Source organism: Corvus cornix, chromosome 3 (genome assembly GCF_000738735.6).
Source record: "Corvus cornix cornix isolate S_Up_H32 chromosome 3, ASM73873v5, whole genome shotgun sequence".
NCBI classification, from domain to species: domain Eukaryota; kingdom Metazoa; phylum Chordata; class Aves; order Passeriformes; family Corvidae; genus Corvus; species Corvus cornix.
The window spans coordinates 74,013,606-74,034,541 of record NC_047056.1 but is presented as its reverse complement, the minus strand read 5'-3'; the positions used below and the strand labels follow the sequence as shown (position 1 = coordinate 74,034,541).

At 44.0% G+C, this 20,936-nt stretch overlaps 1 protein-coding gene across 1 annotated transcript in view; it reads right to left on the bottom strand.

Annotated features, from left to right (window-relative positions):
* Positions 1–5,886: 5,886 nt before the first annotated feature.
* The window catches only part of FAXC (failed axon connections homolog, metaxin like GST domain containing), a 28,421-nt gene continuing 13,371 nt past the window's right edge, over positions 5,887–20,936 (bottom strand). Inside the window, exons 4-6 of the mRNA XM_039568764.1 lie at positions 20,496–20,713; positions 14,778–14,894; positions 5,887–13,236 (exon numbers count right to left, since the gene is read on the bottom strand). Of these exons, the coding sequence (XP_039424698.1) occupies positions 12,953–13,236; positions 14,778–14,894; positions 20,496–20,713 (619 nt within the window). The 3' untranslated portion in view covers positions 5,887–12,952. The remainder of the gene's footprint in view (positions 13,237–14,777; positions 14,895–20,495; positions 20,714–20,936) is intronic.

Below are 20,936 nucleotides of genomic sequence, written 5' to 3'. Positions count from 1 at the left end.
TTGCCTAACAAAGCTTCTTGTGCTTATGTTAGCAGTGGTCTGATGACATGAGCTACCCTCAGCTCCGGTACAGGGGCAAACAGGCTTAGATTACAGTTAAAAACAGCACTTCTGTTTGAGAGAGATTACACACAGAGCGAGAATGAAAAACCAACTAAACAGGGACTTTGTTGGGCCTTTCCTTATTCGGGGCATTGTTAGACCAGATCAAAATCAGGGTGATTGACGCCTAAGTTGTCATTTTAACCCCAGCACAGAAGTTTGGGGATGTGCAATTAATAACTGGTCCTGGTGCCTCCCAGCAGTGTGGAATCGGATAAGGGGCAGGGTATGAGCTGCTGTTTGGGCCAGGGCTGCCACAAACTCATTTCTCTAAATTTTTTTTTAGTTTGAAGCATCATTTGGTCTTGGATCTGAATGGTAACTGGAAAGTTTCATAAGATTTGCAAGTCGAAGTTGCTGCAGGATGACTCGTTCTGCTTCAACATTTTTTACCTCATTGAGTGGCAGAGAGTGTGTGGAGAGGCCGCCCCAGGGGGCTGCACCACCCCAGGCTGCAGGGAAGTATTCACCCCAAAATAAATGACTTGTGTCTCTTTCAAATCATTTCTGCCATGTTTTGGTATCTGTGGAATTTAATCATCAATATTTGTAATAAAGGCTGTATGAGTTATGATTTTATAAATGTTTACCTGAATATTAAGTATTGTATTTATCATTTCCTTCCTCACCCCAGTTTCTTTTCCCTCTTCCCATCTCCTCAGCCATCAAAAGCCAGTAGAATACAAGATTGTCTGTAGAGCTGAGAGACCATTTAATTTAGATGATGAATGAACCTCTTACTGACTTACAATTCAATAAGACAAGTATGCACTTAGATTTGTGCAAGTAAAAGATGTCACAGAATCTACTAATGCCTAGTTCCCATGCTGAAAGGAAACCTCAAACGTCAGCAGCAAATCCAGAAGTTTCTCACCTTGTTAGCATGGGAAGTGCTCAGTTTTAAGGAATCTGATAGAAGCTGTTCTGAAACTTTCAAGATGCCACCAAGCTTCGGAGCCTGGTTTTGGACTGGTAAAATTTTATCACAAAATCTACCCGGCCTCTTCGCCAGCAGCAGCTACTTCAAGACCTGAACCATAATTGCAATAAAGCAGGCTGCTTCATACAGACTTTGTGAACAGGAACTTGCCTGCTGCAACCACTTGATCTCTACCGTCAAGTATCACAGCATCAAATAAGATGGAGAGAGACATCTTCCTGTGGATCTCATCCCCTTTCTTCCCCATGAAGCTTTACAATCATACTAGGAAGAATTTTAAAGTTTCACATAATAACCATAGGCTTGCAGGTGCAAAATGATTGCCTGTCTTCCATTATCCTCCTCCTATTCAAAGCTTCTGGTTTACCCCATTTGTTTAAATGCTTGCTCTTTCTCCCTCACCAGTCGTGGCTATTTGCCAGAGTATATCACAGTACATGGTCTTTTCTGATGCTACCACAGTCAGGCAATGCCTGTTTCAAAAGCTCTCCAAAATCTATGTACATATTAAAAAATACATATAATAAGAGGCAAGGCAAATCATTATGAAGCACTTGATATTTATGCATCTTGTTAGCCAGCTCCAAAACCACAGAGAGTTTAGTTTTACAATCATACCATTCGTTCTTGTTTGTCATATTTTTTTGGCTTATTGTAGAAGTACTAATATTTTCATGGCTTTCAATTTAAAAAATGAAGACTTCTTTAACAACTTTTCTGAAGGATTTGATTTTGTGAACCACTTCAGTGAGCAGGCTTTAAAAAGGCTGCTATTCACTCTGATGCTCCAAGTGGGTTCCAAACATATCCATAGCTATATAAACGGTGTATCAGATGGAGTTGCTTTTTTCTCCTCTTCGGTTCTCCTCTTTTGGCCTCAGCAGAAATCAAATAACTAACAATAGTTACAGCAGCTAGAAATCCTTCATATCATCCTCACACTTCTACAATTCTTTGTTCTTCTGCAGGATTTTGGTAGCTGGTTATGAGCTACAATGAAATTCCAACTCATGTTTGTTAAGACATGTAGAATAAAGCGAGTGTAATATTTGAATTATTTTATGGGAATAGCAGGGCCGGCACTGGCTTTCAGAAAATAGCTGGGAGAATATTTACTATTCAGATATCACTAAGTGGGACAAGCAGAGTAGCTACAGTCCCACCTTTAAAATGTGTAACAGTACTTTACAGTTGAAATATTACAGGAAAATTCTCTGGAGCTGTAAAAAGCATGGGCTGTTCACAACTTGCTCAACAACTCAGGAGAGAGCAGGCACAAACTTCACCCCCTGCTTTATCAAAACATGCACACATTTGGGAGCCACCTGCTTTCACAGTGATGCTTTCTTCACCAGCAAACCTTCGCATTTTCCCCTTCTGAATCATTGTGTGACAGTGAATCACTGATGATCTTCAGCGCCGGGACCAAAAATAGGGCTGGGCACAGAGAAAGGCTGGGGTAGGGGCAGCCTTTCCTACGTTCAGCCCTGGGTCTCCCAAGCAACAGTGAGAGGGCTGTTCTACCTCCAAATACTTCAGTTGCTCCTGGGAGCAATCACCTTTCCCTGCTCCACGGGCTATTTCTGCAGTGCTGCACTCACAGTGCCGAGAAGCCGCGGCAACAAGAGCCGCATTAGCATGCAGTGAAGTTTGCACCCCGGGTAATTATGGTTTCCTTTGTCACAGTGAATCACTGCATGTGAAATTACGGCAATTTCCCTCTGCGTAGATGTAGTTGATAAATCAAAGCTGCTTACTAGATAATAACTGTGCTTCAGGTGGCTCCCAAAGAAACACTGCCTTCAAAACGATGGTGAAGCACGGCCTAACCTCAAAGCCTTCATGCCTGGGCAGAGAAAACTCAGCTCCTTTCACTACTGTCCGTAGGTTAGCACACCCTCAGCCACTGCACATTCTACTATGAAGGACAGAAAAATTGCTTCTGCCTTGTGACAGCCCCATGCATCCTCTCTCCAAATGTTACCATTTCTGTATCACATTTCTCCTTTAATTTCCTCCCTGCTTTGATAAACAGGGCTTTATTTTAGACCCTCAATTTCCATCCTAATCAGCACTTCTTTAAGACCTTCTAACCCACATAAACTGCATCTGCTAAGAAACTCTTTGATGCCTAATACTTATGTCTTTCCTTCTTTCTTTGAGTCCACCCACTAGCTCTTCCTATATCAAATTCCAATTTCTTGCACTTAGTTTTAAGGCTCTTGACAACTCTATCTTTCTAGTCTATTACTGCATTTATCAACTTGTTAGTATTTTTTGAAGCACCCAGAAACTATGGTAATGACTGCCACAGAGAAGCTCATGAGGAAATTAATCATTCTGCTTCCACTGTAGGACTTGAATCCTGTGCAGTAACTAAAGCTTGGGGTTCACACTTCAAAAGAAATCCCCACCAGCTCATCATTAATTCATCAGTCTCTACCCCCTGCACCAGATGAGGCAGAGGTCTTAAGGAAAAAAAACTAGTAAGAGAAAGAAGGAACTGAAATCTGCACTCCATACTTACACAAAAAGAGGTGGCATTAAAACTACACGTGCAATGGAACTCTGGTATTTCCTAACCATGGAGTGCTCAGTGTTAGAGTCTGAAGTTCCCTTGAACAACTTCCCCTGTCTGAAATTGTATACCATGGCCCAGAAGAAGTATCAAAGTAGATGTGGGAACTGGGCTTTCAGGTAAAGACGGGTTTTGGGTGGGATTCAGCCTGGGATTATGAGGTGTTATTTGATGTCTGACCATAGGGTACACTCCTGAACCATGTCCATCTTCCACTGTCCCCCATGGATATCTGGGACATGCAGTCAGTGCAGTGGGAGCAGTTCAGCTCACCCAACAGCAAAGACTTCTGCTCTGCTGAGGAGCCCAGACGTTGCATTTGGAGCAAATCTTCATGGATTACAAGAGCACAGGCACCTAGAGAAGCCTAGAAAAGTCTTAATATAAAATCTAACGTACACAGCTAACTGCACAGCCAACACTGAAACAAGACATTATCTTTCTCTTCTCTGTCTTGCTGCACCTTTTTCGCTCAGACTGCAAACTTCACAGTAGGTAATCTGAGCCATTGAAGAACATTGCATGCAAGGATTCATGCTGGCCAGATTATTTGGGCCCCACCATAAAATAAACATTGAATAATATTAGTTGCAACAACACCATCACTTTCTTTCATTTTCCCTTTAGTTGTTCCCTTTAGGTAGGATTTGTTTGCAGCTGTTTAGCCATCATTTCAGTGCCATAGATAGCCTGTCTGGCCTCCAGCTGCTGCTCCTGGTCTCAGGTCTCACCTGGATCCTGCCAGCCAGCTCTACACAGATGCCTCAGGTCTTCCAGGACATACTGGGCACCCACCTTGCACCCTTGAGGCCATCTCACAACAAACATCAGCATGGGAGAAAGCTGCTGTGAACAATTTAACTGGAAAATGAGAAATATTAGAATTTGGGGTTTGAATGGACCTTTACAGGTCACCTAGTCCAATCCCACTGCAATGAGCAGGGACATAGCCACGCAGGATCTGGCCAATAGATAAATGGCTTTTCAGGGAACTTTATTTGTGCAGTTCTCCAAGGGGTGCTGTCCTGAGGCACTCTTGGACCATATGCTGCCTCCAATCTCCTCACACAGAAAACACAGGCACGCACCCTCACCTTTTTGGCAGCACTCTCTAATAGAGTCAGGATCAGATTTACCACCAGTTACTATGATTGATCAAATTCCCACTGGCAAAGCTACAGTAAGCAGCTGTGTGTGCCCATATGGCCCAGAACTACTGTGTAGCATTCGGAATATTTCTCACATGCTCCAATTCAAAGTTTTTGGGAGTAGGGGATAAACAGAGTTTGTCAGTATTTCACCAAGTTCACTAGAACAGAGAGAGACCTGACCTTGACAGAGCTCTCTGCTTTGGCTGCCAGCTCTTCCAAGTTTGCAATACTTAATTTTTCAAGTCCTGTATTTAAACATAGGCACATAGTTTCTGACCTCCATGTTTATTAAACAGACTGAAATTTCTAGCCTTCATGGAGAGAGAAAGTCTATAAACAACCTCACCAGCCATAAAACTGTAAGGCAGTGAAAGGAGCTAAAAATCTGCTCAGAATGGTTCTACAGGCTTGGGCTTGACTTGTCTTTGGTTTTTTTGGGGGAAGGGGGGCAGTTTGTGTTGTTTTTGGTAGGTTGGGTGGTTTTGGGTTTATTTTTGGTTTTTTAATGCAACACTGACACAATCACTTAGGAAGTTGGACTTGATGTCAGGCCTATGTGAGGTCTGAAAGCACCTGTGCATAGTCTTGCACTTTTATTATCTGCCTGCTGTTGCCCAGTATTTATTCCAGCCAGGTCATGTCTCCCGTCACACAGCCCCTCTGCTCCATTTGAGGCAGCATGCTAAGCCTGGCTGAAGACTTATGCTTGCTGAAAATTTGAAAAAGAACAGTGAAACTAGCCACCACAGTGCTCTGAGCAAAGACCTTAAAGCTTCTGCACTCCTGACAAAGTTGCCTTCTCAAGATTACTTATTTTCGCACTGGTAGCAGTAGCCACGAAACAGAGCGAGGAGAGCACGAACCCCCCTCCTCACACCCAAGTTTATGTCAGTCCTTCCTCTTGTGCTACACCCTGAAATCCTTCCTGAGTGTCAAGGGGAGAGGGGATCAGTGACAGAATGACTCCATTCAAACAATGCTGGCAGCTAAAGTGTTTGCCTGGGGAGATCAGGGCTTAACTGACTGGCCATTAAAGTTTCATGCAATCCCCACTCTCAAGAGAGAAACTCTCAGCTGTTCACAGCTCTACAGAAATAAGGACATGAACCAGAAAGGTATTTTAGATCCATTAGTTATAATTTACACACCAATGACATACAGCATAAAGACAAAATATACAGATCTTCATATATATGTACATGGATCAACACAGTGCACAATTTAAAGTTATGTTACAATTAAGTGTACAATTTTAAATATGGCTTTATAAACTAGTAATAACAGTGCTAAAATAACATATGTCTTGTGTAGTTCATAGGCAAACAAGATAATGCAGCTACAGCATCAGAGTCCCCATTTAGAAATGTGTTGCTTCATTTTGTTAGTTAAACCTTGCACACTGCAGCTAGCTGGGTATATCCCTCGTCCATACACATCTACATATACTTTATTCTTGCTGGATTGCACACCCCTGTCTTTGGGACTTGCATTCTTCAAGTATCCTGAAAAATAAAGACCTGTACATTTGAGGAAAGATAAGTCAGAAGAATGAATCAAGAAGTGAGGGAAGAACACACACAATCATAGTGCCCAGTGAAAATAGCAACATGACCAGTGCAGCCAAAAAAAAGCACTTTTTGTTTAGGGAGTTTAAAAAAGAACAACAGTCACATCTTGTTTGCCTTACTGTCCCAAATAAAGTGAATTTTTACTTAAGTATAATTAGACAGAAATGAGAAAAGTGGTAAATTTGGGGTCACTTGGAAGCTCAGCTGGAAACTCCGGCACTACTGAAGTAAATGCACTTTTGTCAACAACTTCAAAGTGGGGCAGGATTTTATTTATTTTGCAGAAGTTGAATGCCTTTTGGAAGCATATGTTTCAGCTTTAGCTTGTTGAGCTGAATGTGTAAATCATTACACGAAATCCCACAATCCTTTTTATGCTGATGTCTGACCAAAAGCCCATCATGATCTCTTTGGCCTTGAAAAACCTGGGAGTGGTGCAACCAGGATGCAGTACTAAGAGTTTATCACTGTAGTGACACACAATGTTTTCAGTGACTGGCATTCCTGTGCTGTACACAGACTAATACCATTTAACTTTCCAAATTGCTCAGAGAGCTGCAGAAACCTTTGCTGAGAAGTATTTCACACTGGGGTGCCTCCATAGGGAATGAAGGCAGAAGGAGCCCTCCCCAATGGCCATCAAAGAGAGGATTGCCCCAAATCACTGAGGCAGAGCCGATTCATGTTGCAAATCCTTCTCTCCACCAAGGCAAAGCTGTGAAGACTGGGGTCACTGGCCCGACAATTAAATCCACACACACGGTGCAGGGAACACCTTCCCTCCACAGGACACCAGCTCAACACGACAGCCCATGTTCACCTGCTCAAAGCTGTGCTCACTGCCAATGCTCATTCCCAAAAACCCTTGTCTCTGCAGCACGAGCACGGGCACGGGATGACAGCAGGCCGACACCTCATCAGAGCCACAGCTACCGAAATGAGCCCCTGCACAGTCTACCCAGCACTAAGGAATACCCAAGGCACAGCATTCATGCATACCCCATAGCTCTGATCAACTGCTGAAAGCCACTGCAGTCATTCAGAGTCACCTCTGGTCCCATGGGATTAAACAGTATGACCTGTGTGCTCCTCTGGATCACAGCTGCTGAGATGTACGGGCATGACTCATACCTATGGGTACCCATTCCTGTGTCCCAGATACTGGACCGTCCAACTTAATGCTGCATTTAGAGAGCATAATTTGCTTTATTAGTATCACATGCCTAAATCATAATTTTGCAGTATCTGGGGACAGAAGGAGGGTTAGGCCAAACAGCTACTTGTCAGAAAACAGATTCAAATTCTTATTCAAACATCTAAGGACAAGACCCACTTGAATTCATCCCCTGCCACAGAAATTTCACTTGGTGAGCTGCCCTGCATAAATCTGCACATAACACGCTTTTCCAGCAGGCAATATTTTGTAAGGCTTAGCATCTGACAGATACAGGCCTTTCAAGGAAAACAGTATGAAACTGTCATGATTACTTGAGCAGACATCACTGACAAAAGCAAATTTGTGCCTGAACTGTTGCTGCAGAAATATTTCAGGCAGTATTTTTTCAAAGAGAATATAGATCTGGAGGGACACTGCCAAGGTTTTAAAGATCAAAATGTGTTACTTGCAGTGCTATAATTGGATAGAAACAGTCCTCCAGATCTGAAACATCAGGTTCAGTTTGGTTTTTAAATCAAACACCACATTTGCAGGATTTCTGTAGGACCTATACATCCCAGCGCCTGTTTCCCCCACTCGGTAAAAGTGAGCCCTGCTGACAGAGCCAATGAGACCAACAGGGGTAAACAAATCCCTTCTGACATGACAGTGTGTCACACAGTCAAACACTGCAATTCACATGAAAAAAACCCCAACAGACTGCTTCAAATCTAACTCCACTGGAAATGCAGGGCTTGCTTTAAACTTCCATGCGCCAAATGAGGGGCAAGCCAATTACTCAATCTTTAAAGCAGCACTATGGGATCACAAAGGCAGTACTCAGCCTTTGGCAGTATTAAGGGTAAAGTAACCAGGAGGAACAGCACTGTCTCCTAACCAGGATATGGGCTCATGCTCCACCTCATAAGCAGAGCAGGGGTCCCACCCATCCACTGGAACTGTGGCATGAGCCAGGCCACAGGTGCAGCCTGAGTCTCCTGCAGAGACCCACCACTTGGTAACTCCCTTCTCCACTGCCTCCTCCAATGACCATCCAAGGGCTCCCCTGCCCTATTTTGAGAGGGGCTGGACAGTGCAGAGGAGCCCCAAGACAGCTTCCCTCCTGCCAGTACCTTGCACCACCATCTACCCCAAACCAGGCTGGGGCTGTGGCTGGAACCAGGTTTGGTGCTGGTACCTGTGATGGTCTCAGACACCTCACTGACATCTGACTCTTGTCAAGGGCCCCTGAACCCTTCCTAACTCCACAGTGAGTTTCTGGCTGTGGCAGAGGGACCCCCAGCCAGGGAAAAACCTTATGTGGTCTGTGTCACCTCAGACACGACATCGTGGCATCCATCAGCCTCCAGCTCCAGACAGAAGTCGCTATCCCAGCTCACCTGCCATGCAGCTGGCAACTCACAGCTGTCCCAGGTTTCATGGCTGCAGAGACACCTGCTGACCCTCAACCCCGCCAGCAGTACAGTCTGGACCTCCAGCACCCCTACAATGGACTCGCCTGCAATTTTGATCCGTGAGGGAGAAAAAAAAAGGGAAAAAAGCCAAAAGGAAATAAAGATGCTCTCCGACTATTTTTAGTTCTGTACAGCCCCTCAGCACTAACATTAAAAATAGATAAGACGGAATGGGGGAAAAAAAAGACACTGCAGGACTAAGAAAACATTGCTCTTTTAGCAAAATTTTGGAAAGTCAGAAACAATTGTTCCCTTTTTAAGAAAACACATCTTTTTTTTTTTCCCATGCAAATAAAAATGAATGAACACTTTTTCATTTATTTTTTTAAACTTTTTTTTGTTTCCCCACAACCATTTACCAAGACAGCTTTCAGAAGAAAATGCATGGATTAAATCCTTTTAAAGAGGTCTAACAGTCAGTATTTCTTTCTGGAAGGGACAAATAAACCCAAGGGTTTCCTACCCTGCCTGGACAAAATACTACACCTATAAATTCTTAGAGATGCCATTTCCTAATTTCACCTCTAATTTGAAACACGGCCAAAATCAAAACTGCAAACTTTACTGAGAGTAGCTGTCATGAGGACAAAGCTGGCTAACTTCTCCCAACTAACCTCTCCTCTGAAGTAAGCTGAGTAGCCCCTCAGAAAGGGAAGGGCACGTGATAAGCTGCAAAATACATTCACCTCAGCGATGAACCCTGAAAAACTCAGCTGACAGCAAAAAGATGCTTCCCCTTCTGCAACCCTCCTGATTCTCCCTTCTTCACCTCCTCCAAAGGCATGTCCATCACCTGGCTGGTCAGGATGAGGTTCAGCGTCTGCTGAGACACACCAGTTATTTGACACAAAAGCAAAGAACATAATCACAGCCCTGCAAAACACCTCCATCCTTGGCACAGGTCCCTGTGCCTTGGCATCAGCTCTACCTGCCACGGCAGCAGCTCCAAGCGCTGGCAGACAGCGATGCCATGGTGGCACCGGCTGTGCACCGCGCTGGTGTCACCTGGCTCTGCACCCACCACTGCCTGCAGCCACACAAAATCCTGATCGGCCACACACATGGCAGGGCACAGCGATATCGCTGACTTCTGCTTAACCCGTGCTTCAAGGGCCACTGCCGTGGACAAATCTGTCAGCCCACCCCAGCTACAAAGGTGATACAGTCTGCTGAACTCAGGCTGGGCTTTTAATGACTAGGACTCATCTGCTGCAAGCACACTTCGCAATGCGGAACGAATGGAGAATGCACACCCTTCAAACATGCATCAGTAAATGAGTGAGAACACCTCCATCAGAATTTCCAACACGCTAATGCTTTTGAATAGGAGCTTTTTATCCTTTCATTCAGAATATCAATACCTACATTTTTGCAGATAAAATCTCTCCTGACTTGGCCATGGAGTTACACAGGCATTTCAGGCCATCACCTCTGCAATTTCAAGCCCAAGACTTATCTTCTTAGGTAGGTGCCCTACCCTTGTGCTAAGTTTCCTGAGAAGGGTCTCAAGTAACTGGATATCTTCCTCCTTCTCAGTTTTGGTTCACTTTGCAAATGATACTTGCCCACAACATTGACCGGAACATGGCTCCAAGGACATGCCTAGGGATTCTGGAAACAGGGGTAAATTCACAACAAACTTGTCAGCTCTCACTGCAGTGGCTCCCATGCATGAACAGAACTGGGGCCTCACTGCATACAAAGATGTCCCTGCCTTCAAAGCCACGGTTAACTCCATGTTTCCCCAGAGGAAGCACTCCAGAACCCAAGGGAGCAAGCTATTCTTTGAATGCTGGAGTTATTTCAAGCTCCAGACTCACTACAACTACCAACAATTATCATCCTAAAGCAGTTGTCTGCCCTGTCCACTCCTAGAACATTTGGCAAACCAGCACATTATAAAAATTTTGCTGAGGGATCCTGATTCCTCTAACTGTAAATCACTGAGAAAGTCATAATCAAAATAGGCCACCAACAAAGTCTGCAGTCGAATACCCAATTTTATATGCATATTTAAAAACACAACAGCTCAGTACGTTTGATATGCTCTCTTCTTTCTACTAAAATCAACTAATCATGGCCAAGCAACACTGAAGTACATGCTCAACTTTGGAGCTGTGAGTAAATCCAATGGATTTATTCTCATCTGCATTTAGGGAGACAAGAACATGAAGCATGTTGCAATTGTTTTGAGATCCAGATCCACAGAGGTGCTAGCAAAGGCAACTTAGATCCAGTTCTGGTCACGCTTTCAGTATCTGAATTCCCCGCACACATGGCGGTGCTGAAGGAACTGTACCATCTCACCTTCCCTGCACTGGCTTAAGGGACTGTGCACTGTAAGCTAGCACAGTGCCCAGCACCCACTGAAGCACCTTCCCAGGCAGCTATAAAGCATTCCATTATCTGGGCCAACATCTTGCAATTACACAGCATCCCATGCCTACTAATACCTCAAACTGCTTTGCAAACTTCATGAGTGTGCTATGTCTGTTGGTGAAGAGCACAAAGCACCCACTGCTGAGACACACCAGGCTTTTAGCAACAAATCCCAGCTCTTTGGCCTTGCCTAGAAATAGCAGACAGTAGTCATGGGCAGGGAGTAGAAACATAATAGTAATTCAAAAACATGGAAGAAATTTGACCAACACACATTCCAGAGGAGTTAACACTGACATCTCCCTCCTAAATAAAAATATTCTAGAGTGGTGATTTCAACCTTCTGCAAAGAATAAGAAACACTAGCCAGCTCCTTTCTGCAGGAATATATTTTCCTCCATCCTTCCCTGACCGTCTCCAAAAGAACTGGGAGCAGTTCTTTCCTGCAGACGCTGTAATATATGCACCCAAAGTACCGGTAGCTATCAAACAAAATTCCCCTGAAACTTTGCCAAATTACAGAATCTTCCAGGTTGGAAAAGACCTTTGAGATCATCAAGTCCAAGTGTTAACCCAGCACTACCAAGTCCACCACCAAACAATGTCCCCGAAGTGCCACATCTACGTGGCTTTTAAATACCTCCAGGGATGGTGACTGGGCAGCCTGTTCCAATGCTTGATAACCCTTTCAGTGAAGTTTTTCTCAATATCCAATCCAAACCTCCCCTGGTACACCTTGAGGCCATTTCTCTTATCCTAGAGCTTGTTACTTGGGAGAAGAGACCAACCCCCACCTCCCTACGACCTCCTCTCAGGCAGTTGTAGAGAGCAACAAGGTCTTCCCTGAGACTTCTTTTCTCCAGGCTAAACACCCCTAGCTCCCTCAGCTGTTTCTCACATGACTTGTGTTCCAGTTCCTTTCACCAGCTTCACTGTCCTCTGGACATGCTCCAGCACCTCAATGACTTTCTTGTAGTGAAGGGCCCAGAACAGAACACAGGATTGGGGGTGCAGCCTCACCAGTGCTGAGACAGGGGGACAGTCACTGTCCTGGTCCTGCTGGTCACACTATTGCTGATACAGGCCAGGGTGCTGCGTGAATCTGATGCACCCCGGCACACCACTGGCTTATATTGAAATGGCAGTCAACCAACACCACCAGGGCCTTTTCATTACAGCATCAATCACTCTCTTCCATGGAAGAAAGCTGTGCCAGTCATACCTCTTCCATTTTTGTCCTCAACCCGCTGCTGTAAAGATATCAACACAAACCAGTTGTGACAAATTTTCCACTTCCCAGAAGTCCGTCCCACTTGAATGGGGGATCTGGTTTTGAACATCAACAAAAACAGATTAAAAGGTCCTGCTACCCTCTAGACCTCCAGTTTGCCCATGTGTGTTTTAAATGTGTTTACCTTGATCCACCTGAACAATTACACAAAATGAAATACGGCTGAAATAGTCCAAGCAGTATGTGACAGCTGAATCAAGCACAATGGTCTCTTCCAAAGTGGTATAAACCTCTCCCTGACCTGAAGAAGAAAACAAATCAGACTGATCCCAAGAAACAGCTTATCTGCACAATGGGAGACACTTGTACATATCACTTGCATTGTTCTTGATCTCTGTACTCATCCATGTCCACATCTGAATCAAAGAGGGAGTGTCCAGTGTAATCTGTGTCAGGGGTTTGGGAAATACTGTTCCCTTCCTCATCAAATGTTTCTGTCCTTGAATAAAAACTGAAGTCCTGCAAAGGGGAGTAAGTCTTGCTTGCTTCGCTGCTTTCCTCAGATTCATACAGAGTGTTGTCATCATCATGGTGCCATTCTGGCCAAAATTTCCTCCTTATTCTTTCACAATACATAGCAAGGTTAATTAGTTCACCTGCAACACAACACAACAGACTTCAGTAAATATATCCAGCCAATAATGCTCTAACTCACCTGATGATGCAAAAACACAGTATCTGTGTTTGGAAACAAACTGTACGGGGTCTTCCCAAAGAAGCTTCAAAATTCCAAGATGCCATCAATCCTCTCAGAAGCTCTGTTTTTAACTTTAATGTAACTTAAAACATGTATTACACAGAACAAGAAGGGTTACACAGGAATAATTGCAAATGCATGTTCATACAAATAGCAAAGTAAGTATCCCAAATTCAACCTCTACAAAAAGAAATCAAGACAAGACACTAATATTGTATGGGTTTTGAAGTAGAACTTTTTTCTTAATTGCAGACACCTGGTTCCTAAAGACAGAATTTGATCTTAGAGATGGCATAGTACGCTTATTAAATACAGTGAATTTGGGGGGGTCCACCACCAGATGGCAGCGTTGGCTGCAGCATAAATTCACATTTAATATGGCCACAGGCTCACTCCTACTGCTCCCAGCCATAGTATCTTATGCCTCATGTTTATAAATACATGTATGCTTACAAAATAAAGCATAAAAGAACTCAAATAAGAAAGAAATAACAGTGTATTAAAGGGGAAGTGCATGTAAAACCTGTACTCATAACAGCATGAGTAGGTGGATGGGTACAGAGAATCAACCACACTGCTTGGGTATTTCAATCTATTATCTTCTATTTATTTTCATTAGAGACGAACTAATTCAACAAGCATAGTAATCCTTCCAGAAAGCAATGAGCCCTTCAGAATTTTACCCATGATGCCCCAGACATCAAAGGGAAGAACTGCATAGCCAATATTTATATCCTCCTCTCAAGTGCTCATTATCTGAGGAAAAGACAAAGTCTGTGCCTCCTAACCGCAGGTTTAGCAGAGCTCTCTTGCACAGAGTAGGTTTACAGGTCAGATTCATTCCTTTTACACTATTTTACATCCTTTTCCTCCTTAGCTCTCCCCATTTTTCATGCTATCTTTTACTATGAAAAGGGATGCAAGATGTACTTTAACATCTATATCGCCCCACCAAAAAAAATCAAACAAAAAAACAACCCTCTGTGGAGAGGAGGGGTATGTTGGTTTCCAACTCATGCAAAAGCAAAGCGACTCCAAAGCCAAGCTGGATTTCTTCCTTGTCCGGCATCTTCAAGAACAGCAAAGGCTGTAATTTCAGTGGGACAACAGCACTGGCAGTTCTACTATCAAGGAAAGTACTCAGTTCAGCAGAATTTGGCTAATGGCTACTCTTCTGTTTTCTCATACTCTACCCAGCATTCACTCCTTAGAGGCTTTAAGGCTTTGCCACGTTAGACAGGGAAAAGATCAAGTGCAGAAATAAAAACAATTACTGTGTAGAACATTAAAGAGAAAACAACATTAAAGGATACAAATGCTACATGAAAGGCAAGAACAATCTGCTGAAGTACTGGCAGTCTTCAAAATGTCGTTCCAAGGTACTCCGAGTTTAAACATGGAAAATGCCACCAAGAGCTTTTAATCAGAGAGCTTTCTTACCTTTGATTAGTCTCTCTGGTCGAGTCCCTGGTAATGTCCACATTGCCTGTGCCAGATGTCCAAAGACAGTGGCATCAACAGTGGAAACAGTTGATCCCATAATGTACTTTTTGTCACCTGTAAATACAACAGCAAATATTTCTTGACTGGATGTCACTTTTCCCCAAATTAAAAAAAAAAAAAAAAAAAAAAAAATCACAGTCCCACCTTTAGCATATTTGTTTCAGTGAAATTATTTAAATTAAAAGGTTCACTTGTTCAAAGACAGGGATTCAAGACTGAGTATGGTACCAAAGCCACTTCTAGGGTTCAGCAAGTGAAATCCATTATTGCAGCTTCCCCTGTGCTCATGACTTCTATAACCAGGCCAATTACAGAGCCACCACTGGCCAAGGAACCTCCTCTGCTCCTCACAGTTGGCAGCACTCACACACTGTACTCATTCAGCTGCATTTAAAATCTGATCTGCAGCTACAAGATGCCTGAAAGCACCATTTTCGCCTTGGTGCAAACCCAAAACCGCTCAACCACTATTCAAAATCATGAACTTGCTGAAAGAAGCTGGTCACCCTTTACCTCTCATCCATGCAGATCCAGGTTCAATTTACTCATCCAATCAGCTGGAAAAAGAAAAGTCACACCCAAAGCTTTCCTCTCTCCCTGTTTGCTCAGGATGAAATGGATGCACCAGTCAGACCTGCTCAGAAATGACCTGCATCTCCAGGAAGAGGGCAAAGCCGCAGGCAGGAGTGAACAGGTCCTCTCACACACCACCACTGCGGTGCCCTCATCCCCACTGACTCCTGACAGGTAGAAATCAAATTGAGGCGTGTCAGGCATGCAGGCAGTAAGTGAAACAGCAGCCCTTTGGGACTGGCCTGGCACAGTGGAAGGATATGTCTGCTCCACACAGAAATTCTGTTTACCTCTCTGGGCACCCCAGTGTCATGGTGGTCCTAAATGGCCACCACAGCACAAATGGATGGATAATTAACTAAGACAGGGAAGAAAATACATGTTTCAAAGCCATTGTCTGCAACAAAACATGCACTGTAGACTTGTTTTCCCCTCACAGGCAGGAGACCTGGAGCAAAGACCACGCACAGAGCACACAGTGAAACAGGCAGTATTGCAGAGGTCAAGTTAGCTGGTTGCACTGCTCCTGCTTCAGCCCAAAGCGCTATAAACTCTGTGAAATGTGGTACCTAATTGAATTCCAAAAATCCCGTTATCTCATCTCCCCGTGACATTCTTCCAAGCTGCCTGTAATTCAGCAGGTTATTCAGTGTTAGGTTTATTGAGCAAGTCCAGAGGAACTGTCCAGTGTAAAATGCAACAAATTCCAATGTACAGTACAAGGAATGCTGCCACCCCCCTGCACAAGAGCGCAGCAAAACAGTGCTCAGGAACAGCCAGTAACAATAACCTTCTCTGGCCTGTCAGATGTCATTTGAACATGGAGTTAACTCTCCCCAGCTCTTTCACAGTTCCATCAATCTATTGTTTGAAAACTCTGTACAGGGTAAATGTTGTGTCTTTTCAGTATTTATCTGACACCTAAGCACTCATCAGTCTCAAACATAGCTCAAAAATTGGTCCCTAAACCACAGTTATATGCCAGCACCAGGAATTTAGCACCATACAACTGGGTCTTGAGATTCAATCCATAATGATGTCGTGCTGGGAAGAAATACTGCAATTTTCATCTTCCTACAACTAAAGTAGGCACTGAGTGAGGGCTAAACCATCCCACCCTCCGATTCCCCAGGCAAAACACCCCACACCTTCAGGTGCATGGAAACAAGGGGCAAGAGGAGAAAACAAACCTGTGGGATCATAAAACTCCAAATCTGGTTTTAAGGCACGCTGCACCACAAAATATGGCATCTGTGCACATTTTCGCCCACCATTTCCAACCTGTTCTCAAAACTTCCAGTGCAACTTTAGTCCAGAAGACTTCCTGAGAGATCAGGTATATCTGTGTCTGTTTTTAGGCAAGATTACACAGTGTCTGTCATATCCAGGCTGCCATAGCACTGGTCATCTCAAACACCTCTCTGCATCTCCTGGATAATCCAACAGAAATGAAATCACCTGGTCACACTGGACTTGGATCAACTTTGCACTGCCCAGGAATTTGAGAGTACACAGCACCACTGTTTACAAATGCATGCACCAGAGGATTTAAAAGCAGCTACTTCGATACTGGGTCAAGAAACCCCGGCAAGAAACAGGTCTGTGGGACACAAGCAGAAGACCTGCACCCTTCCACGGAGGCATGTACAGCACTCGCAGGCTGCTACAGGGCACTTAACTCACTTCAGAGGCTCACATTCACGTTAGTCCAACCTCTAAATTTTCAGCTCTGAGCACCCCTGCCCTTCACAAAGCATCAAATGCTTTTCAAAATCCACTTCAGGAAGGTGCTGGCCTGCAACTCCCTGCTCAAAGTTCCCATCTACCAAAATAGTCTGAGAGGCAGACAGCTGAGAGGGCACGAACAGATTTATGCTCACTCACTTGCCTCTTCTAAACAATTACCAAAATGTATATTTTTATATATTGCTAATTCTTATGCTCATTCCCCAGACTTTCTTACACTATTACCAGGCAGTAGAAAACTGCTACAATACAAGGAAATTACATTTGTGGTTTAAAGACTGCAGGACAGAGAGAAAGATGATACCAGTGGGACAGGCTGATCCATCACAGTGGGATTAGCTCCAATTTCCATGTTTATAAGATCTGGAGGAGTCTGTCAGGGAAATAGGTATAAGGGAAACAGAAAAATTTTTCTCAGAAATAAAAATAAAGAAAAAAAAGCACCAAATATGTGATTGGAAGAGTCAAAACGAATGTCGTAAGAACTGGCAGCTGCAACGTTATCATTCTCTGGAAGCAGCTCTTAGAATTAAAAGTTATTCTTGTTTCCCATGTGAATGGCCCCTGTTAAAAAAGGGAGCATTAATCTGATATGCCTGAATGGCTGACAGCTACGGTTTGGTATGTGCAGCTATTCTGCACCATAGACATCATTTTCAAGCTCTTAAGATAACAGCCAAAATCCCAACTACGTCCTCTTCTGGGAAAACACTTAGGTACATATATATGGAGGGGACTCTCACAAAGATTGTGCAGGCAATAAGCTGACTGACTGCCTTCTCCTTCCCCCTTTGAAACAGGGGAGCCTCTAGTCAGGCAGGAAGTCTTCATCCCACCTCCTGTCCCCATTCCAGGATACTACCTGGAGGCCACGGTGAGTAGACCCAACCATAAACAGATGGCTGGAGAAAACATGAGCATACTGATGTTAATGAAAATCAAGGCAATTACAGGAAAGTAGACAAACTCACCAATAATCAAAATGGAAAATATAATGATTCATGTAACTGCACACTGACTAATCTGACATCCATTTCAGAGAGGAAGATGAAAAAAAATGTACGATATACAGCTGGTAATGTAATAACGTAACAGGAATACAGCAAATGCCCATCAAGGCCTTTTAAAGTACACAAGCACATTCTCAACAACAATCTGGAAGTAAGAAGAAAAACTCTGCAGGTAACATATGTACAATACAATCAAAAACTTGATATAGTGAAGAAGTGCTTGAGGATTTCCAGTGCATTTCCCACAAAAGCTAGAGGCTGATTGTAGCATTTACCTTCACAGGGAGATGACCCAAGCCACCCACGAAGGGAGAAAAAACTAGGAAGAGCATCTGCCTGCAGGCTAGAATTGAACAAATTCTCATTTGAAACAAGCCCAATTTTGAACAGATTTAGATAGTGACTAACATCTGCCAGCAATTACTAATAGAAGTGGTGGCACCTCCACCTGCTGAAATCTCATAATTAGAATTGGATTGCTTTTAGAAAGCCATTCTCAAGCCAGCGAAAAGGCACAGGCCTCAAGACAGCAGTCAAGCAGTCTAATCCACAGAGATCTGTCTAGATAATTATGTGATCCCTTTGAACTTGAAATTTTACAAATCTGAGTGTCAGTATAGACTCCACAGAAATAAGCAAATCTAGAGACTTTTACAGGTATTCGGGCACACATTTTAGTTTCTCTTGAAGGTTCTGTCTGCTCTTGGCAGACACGGATGACTTTAGCAGAGACATATCCACTGTCACTCCTTTCAGCTTGACAGACAGGGGGCTTTGCTGAGCTACTAAGTCACAAGACTGAACTTGCTCCAGCTCCTGTCGCAACCCCACTCCTCCTTGTGATGAGCATGGAGCCATGCAGTGCCAGTCTCAACACTACAGCATCAGTAGTCCCACAGAGGAGAGTACCTTGAGCTGGCCACAGCTCTGCAGCAGGTACGACCAGACCTCCTCTTCTAAAATGAATTGTTCCCTCCCTTCCTCCCTCTGAAAGAAAAGGGACCTCTTTAAGCTTCAAACAACAGATATTCTCTGAAGAGGCACTAGAATAGGTAATTGTTTCTGTTAACAAACAAAATCTATCAGAAAAAAGTGCTGTCAAAAGAGGAGCTGTCAACAAATCTTCCCCTTGCCCATTGTGTCCATGCACCTCAGCTCTTTTTTTCCACCTTGTTCCCAATCCAGAAACTCAACAGGTTTGTTTCAGAAAACAAAATTACAGAAAACTCTACACAGCCCCATCTGGGTCCACTGCAAATACCTTCCTTTCCAAAACAGCTTTGAAGTCCAGAAGCATGTTTTTTCCTTCCCTTTCTCAGCAAGCACTCAGCTTCTGCCTCCTTCTGGGGTCTCCCCAGCTTGTTCCATTTGGATGCACTCCACACTTGTCTCTTTAGAGCATGTGCAGTGTGTCCCCCCTCTGCAGCACAGGGCAGGGAGGCATCTTCCTGTCCTCCACTCAGCCACCTCTTTAAGGCAATTGTTACAGGAACAAAGCAGCCACACAGGTACCATCTCTCTTGGTTTCTTGCACAAGGGAGACATAAGCTCATGGGAAGTGACAATCTGCCCCACATCAGTTCCTCAAAATGCAAGTTTTACACAGATGCACAATATGCTTAGCTCTCAGTGGACCAGAAGGCAAGAAGCCCAGTGCAAAACAGCTCCAGTGTAGATTTCAGCCTGAGCCAAGCAACAGAGATGAGGCTCATGTAATTCTAGGTAAGTGAAGTCAACCTTAAGACTAACTGTATGGGATTCACCCAAGACAACCAAGAGGTTTAAACCCACCTATTTTGACAACACAGAACCATCCCCTACTAGGAGCTTTGAATAAAGCTGCTGACACTAACCACACACAACAAAGTGCAGTTCATCAAAATAACATCTGCAAAGGGTTTTCAAAAGGCAACCCCATAACAATCTGTCAAACAGCCACAAATAAAAAACAGGAAAGGAAATACAACCAGGAAGTAAAAAATGAGACACATACACTCCACCCCACCCCCCCACAATAGGTATTAATAAGAGGTTTCATTTGCAGAACTAAACATTGTATTTTCCTAATTTCATACGGCCAAATGCTCTTCCAAAATAGCAGGTTTGCTCCTCTACATACACGTACTCAGTGCTCAGTGCCTCTAGACACAGCGGGAAAAGAAACAGTGTCTCTGCCAGAGCAAGGAAGGCACTGAATGACAGCCTCTTGCTTCTGCCAAAATGAGATTATTTGTGTGTGATCAAGCTGTCAGGAAGCACCGGAGGTCAATTCCACCCTGTGGAGAGAGGGGCTGTGAACAGAGCACCACAACTCACTGTACCTTACCCAGGAGGCCTGCCAGAGTCCGCATGTCCTTCTCCATCAGCGTGTACATCTCCTCCTCCGAGAAGCGCCCAATGCCATGGCCGTACATTTCCCGCTTCACGATTCCTTTGGTCAGATGGCAAAAGATCCACTTCAGCAAGTCGCTGAAGGGACCAAAAAGCGAAACCATCTTTTGCGTCTCATGAAGATTTTCCACCCACTGGCAATAAGCTAAAGTCCTAGAAGGATGCAGAAATAAGTTACAGCAGCATGATTCCCAGAGAGCCCAACACCACCCTGTGGAGGCTCGCACAGAGGTCGGGCAGGCGAGCACTCACTGCCCTGATGGAGAAGTAGCTTCCACAAACAGCAGACTCAGAGGCAACTCGGAGTGCCAGCAGAGCAAATCTACTTTGCAGTACTTAGGCAGACTGCCCAGTGCTTATTCTCTCATTAAATCAT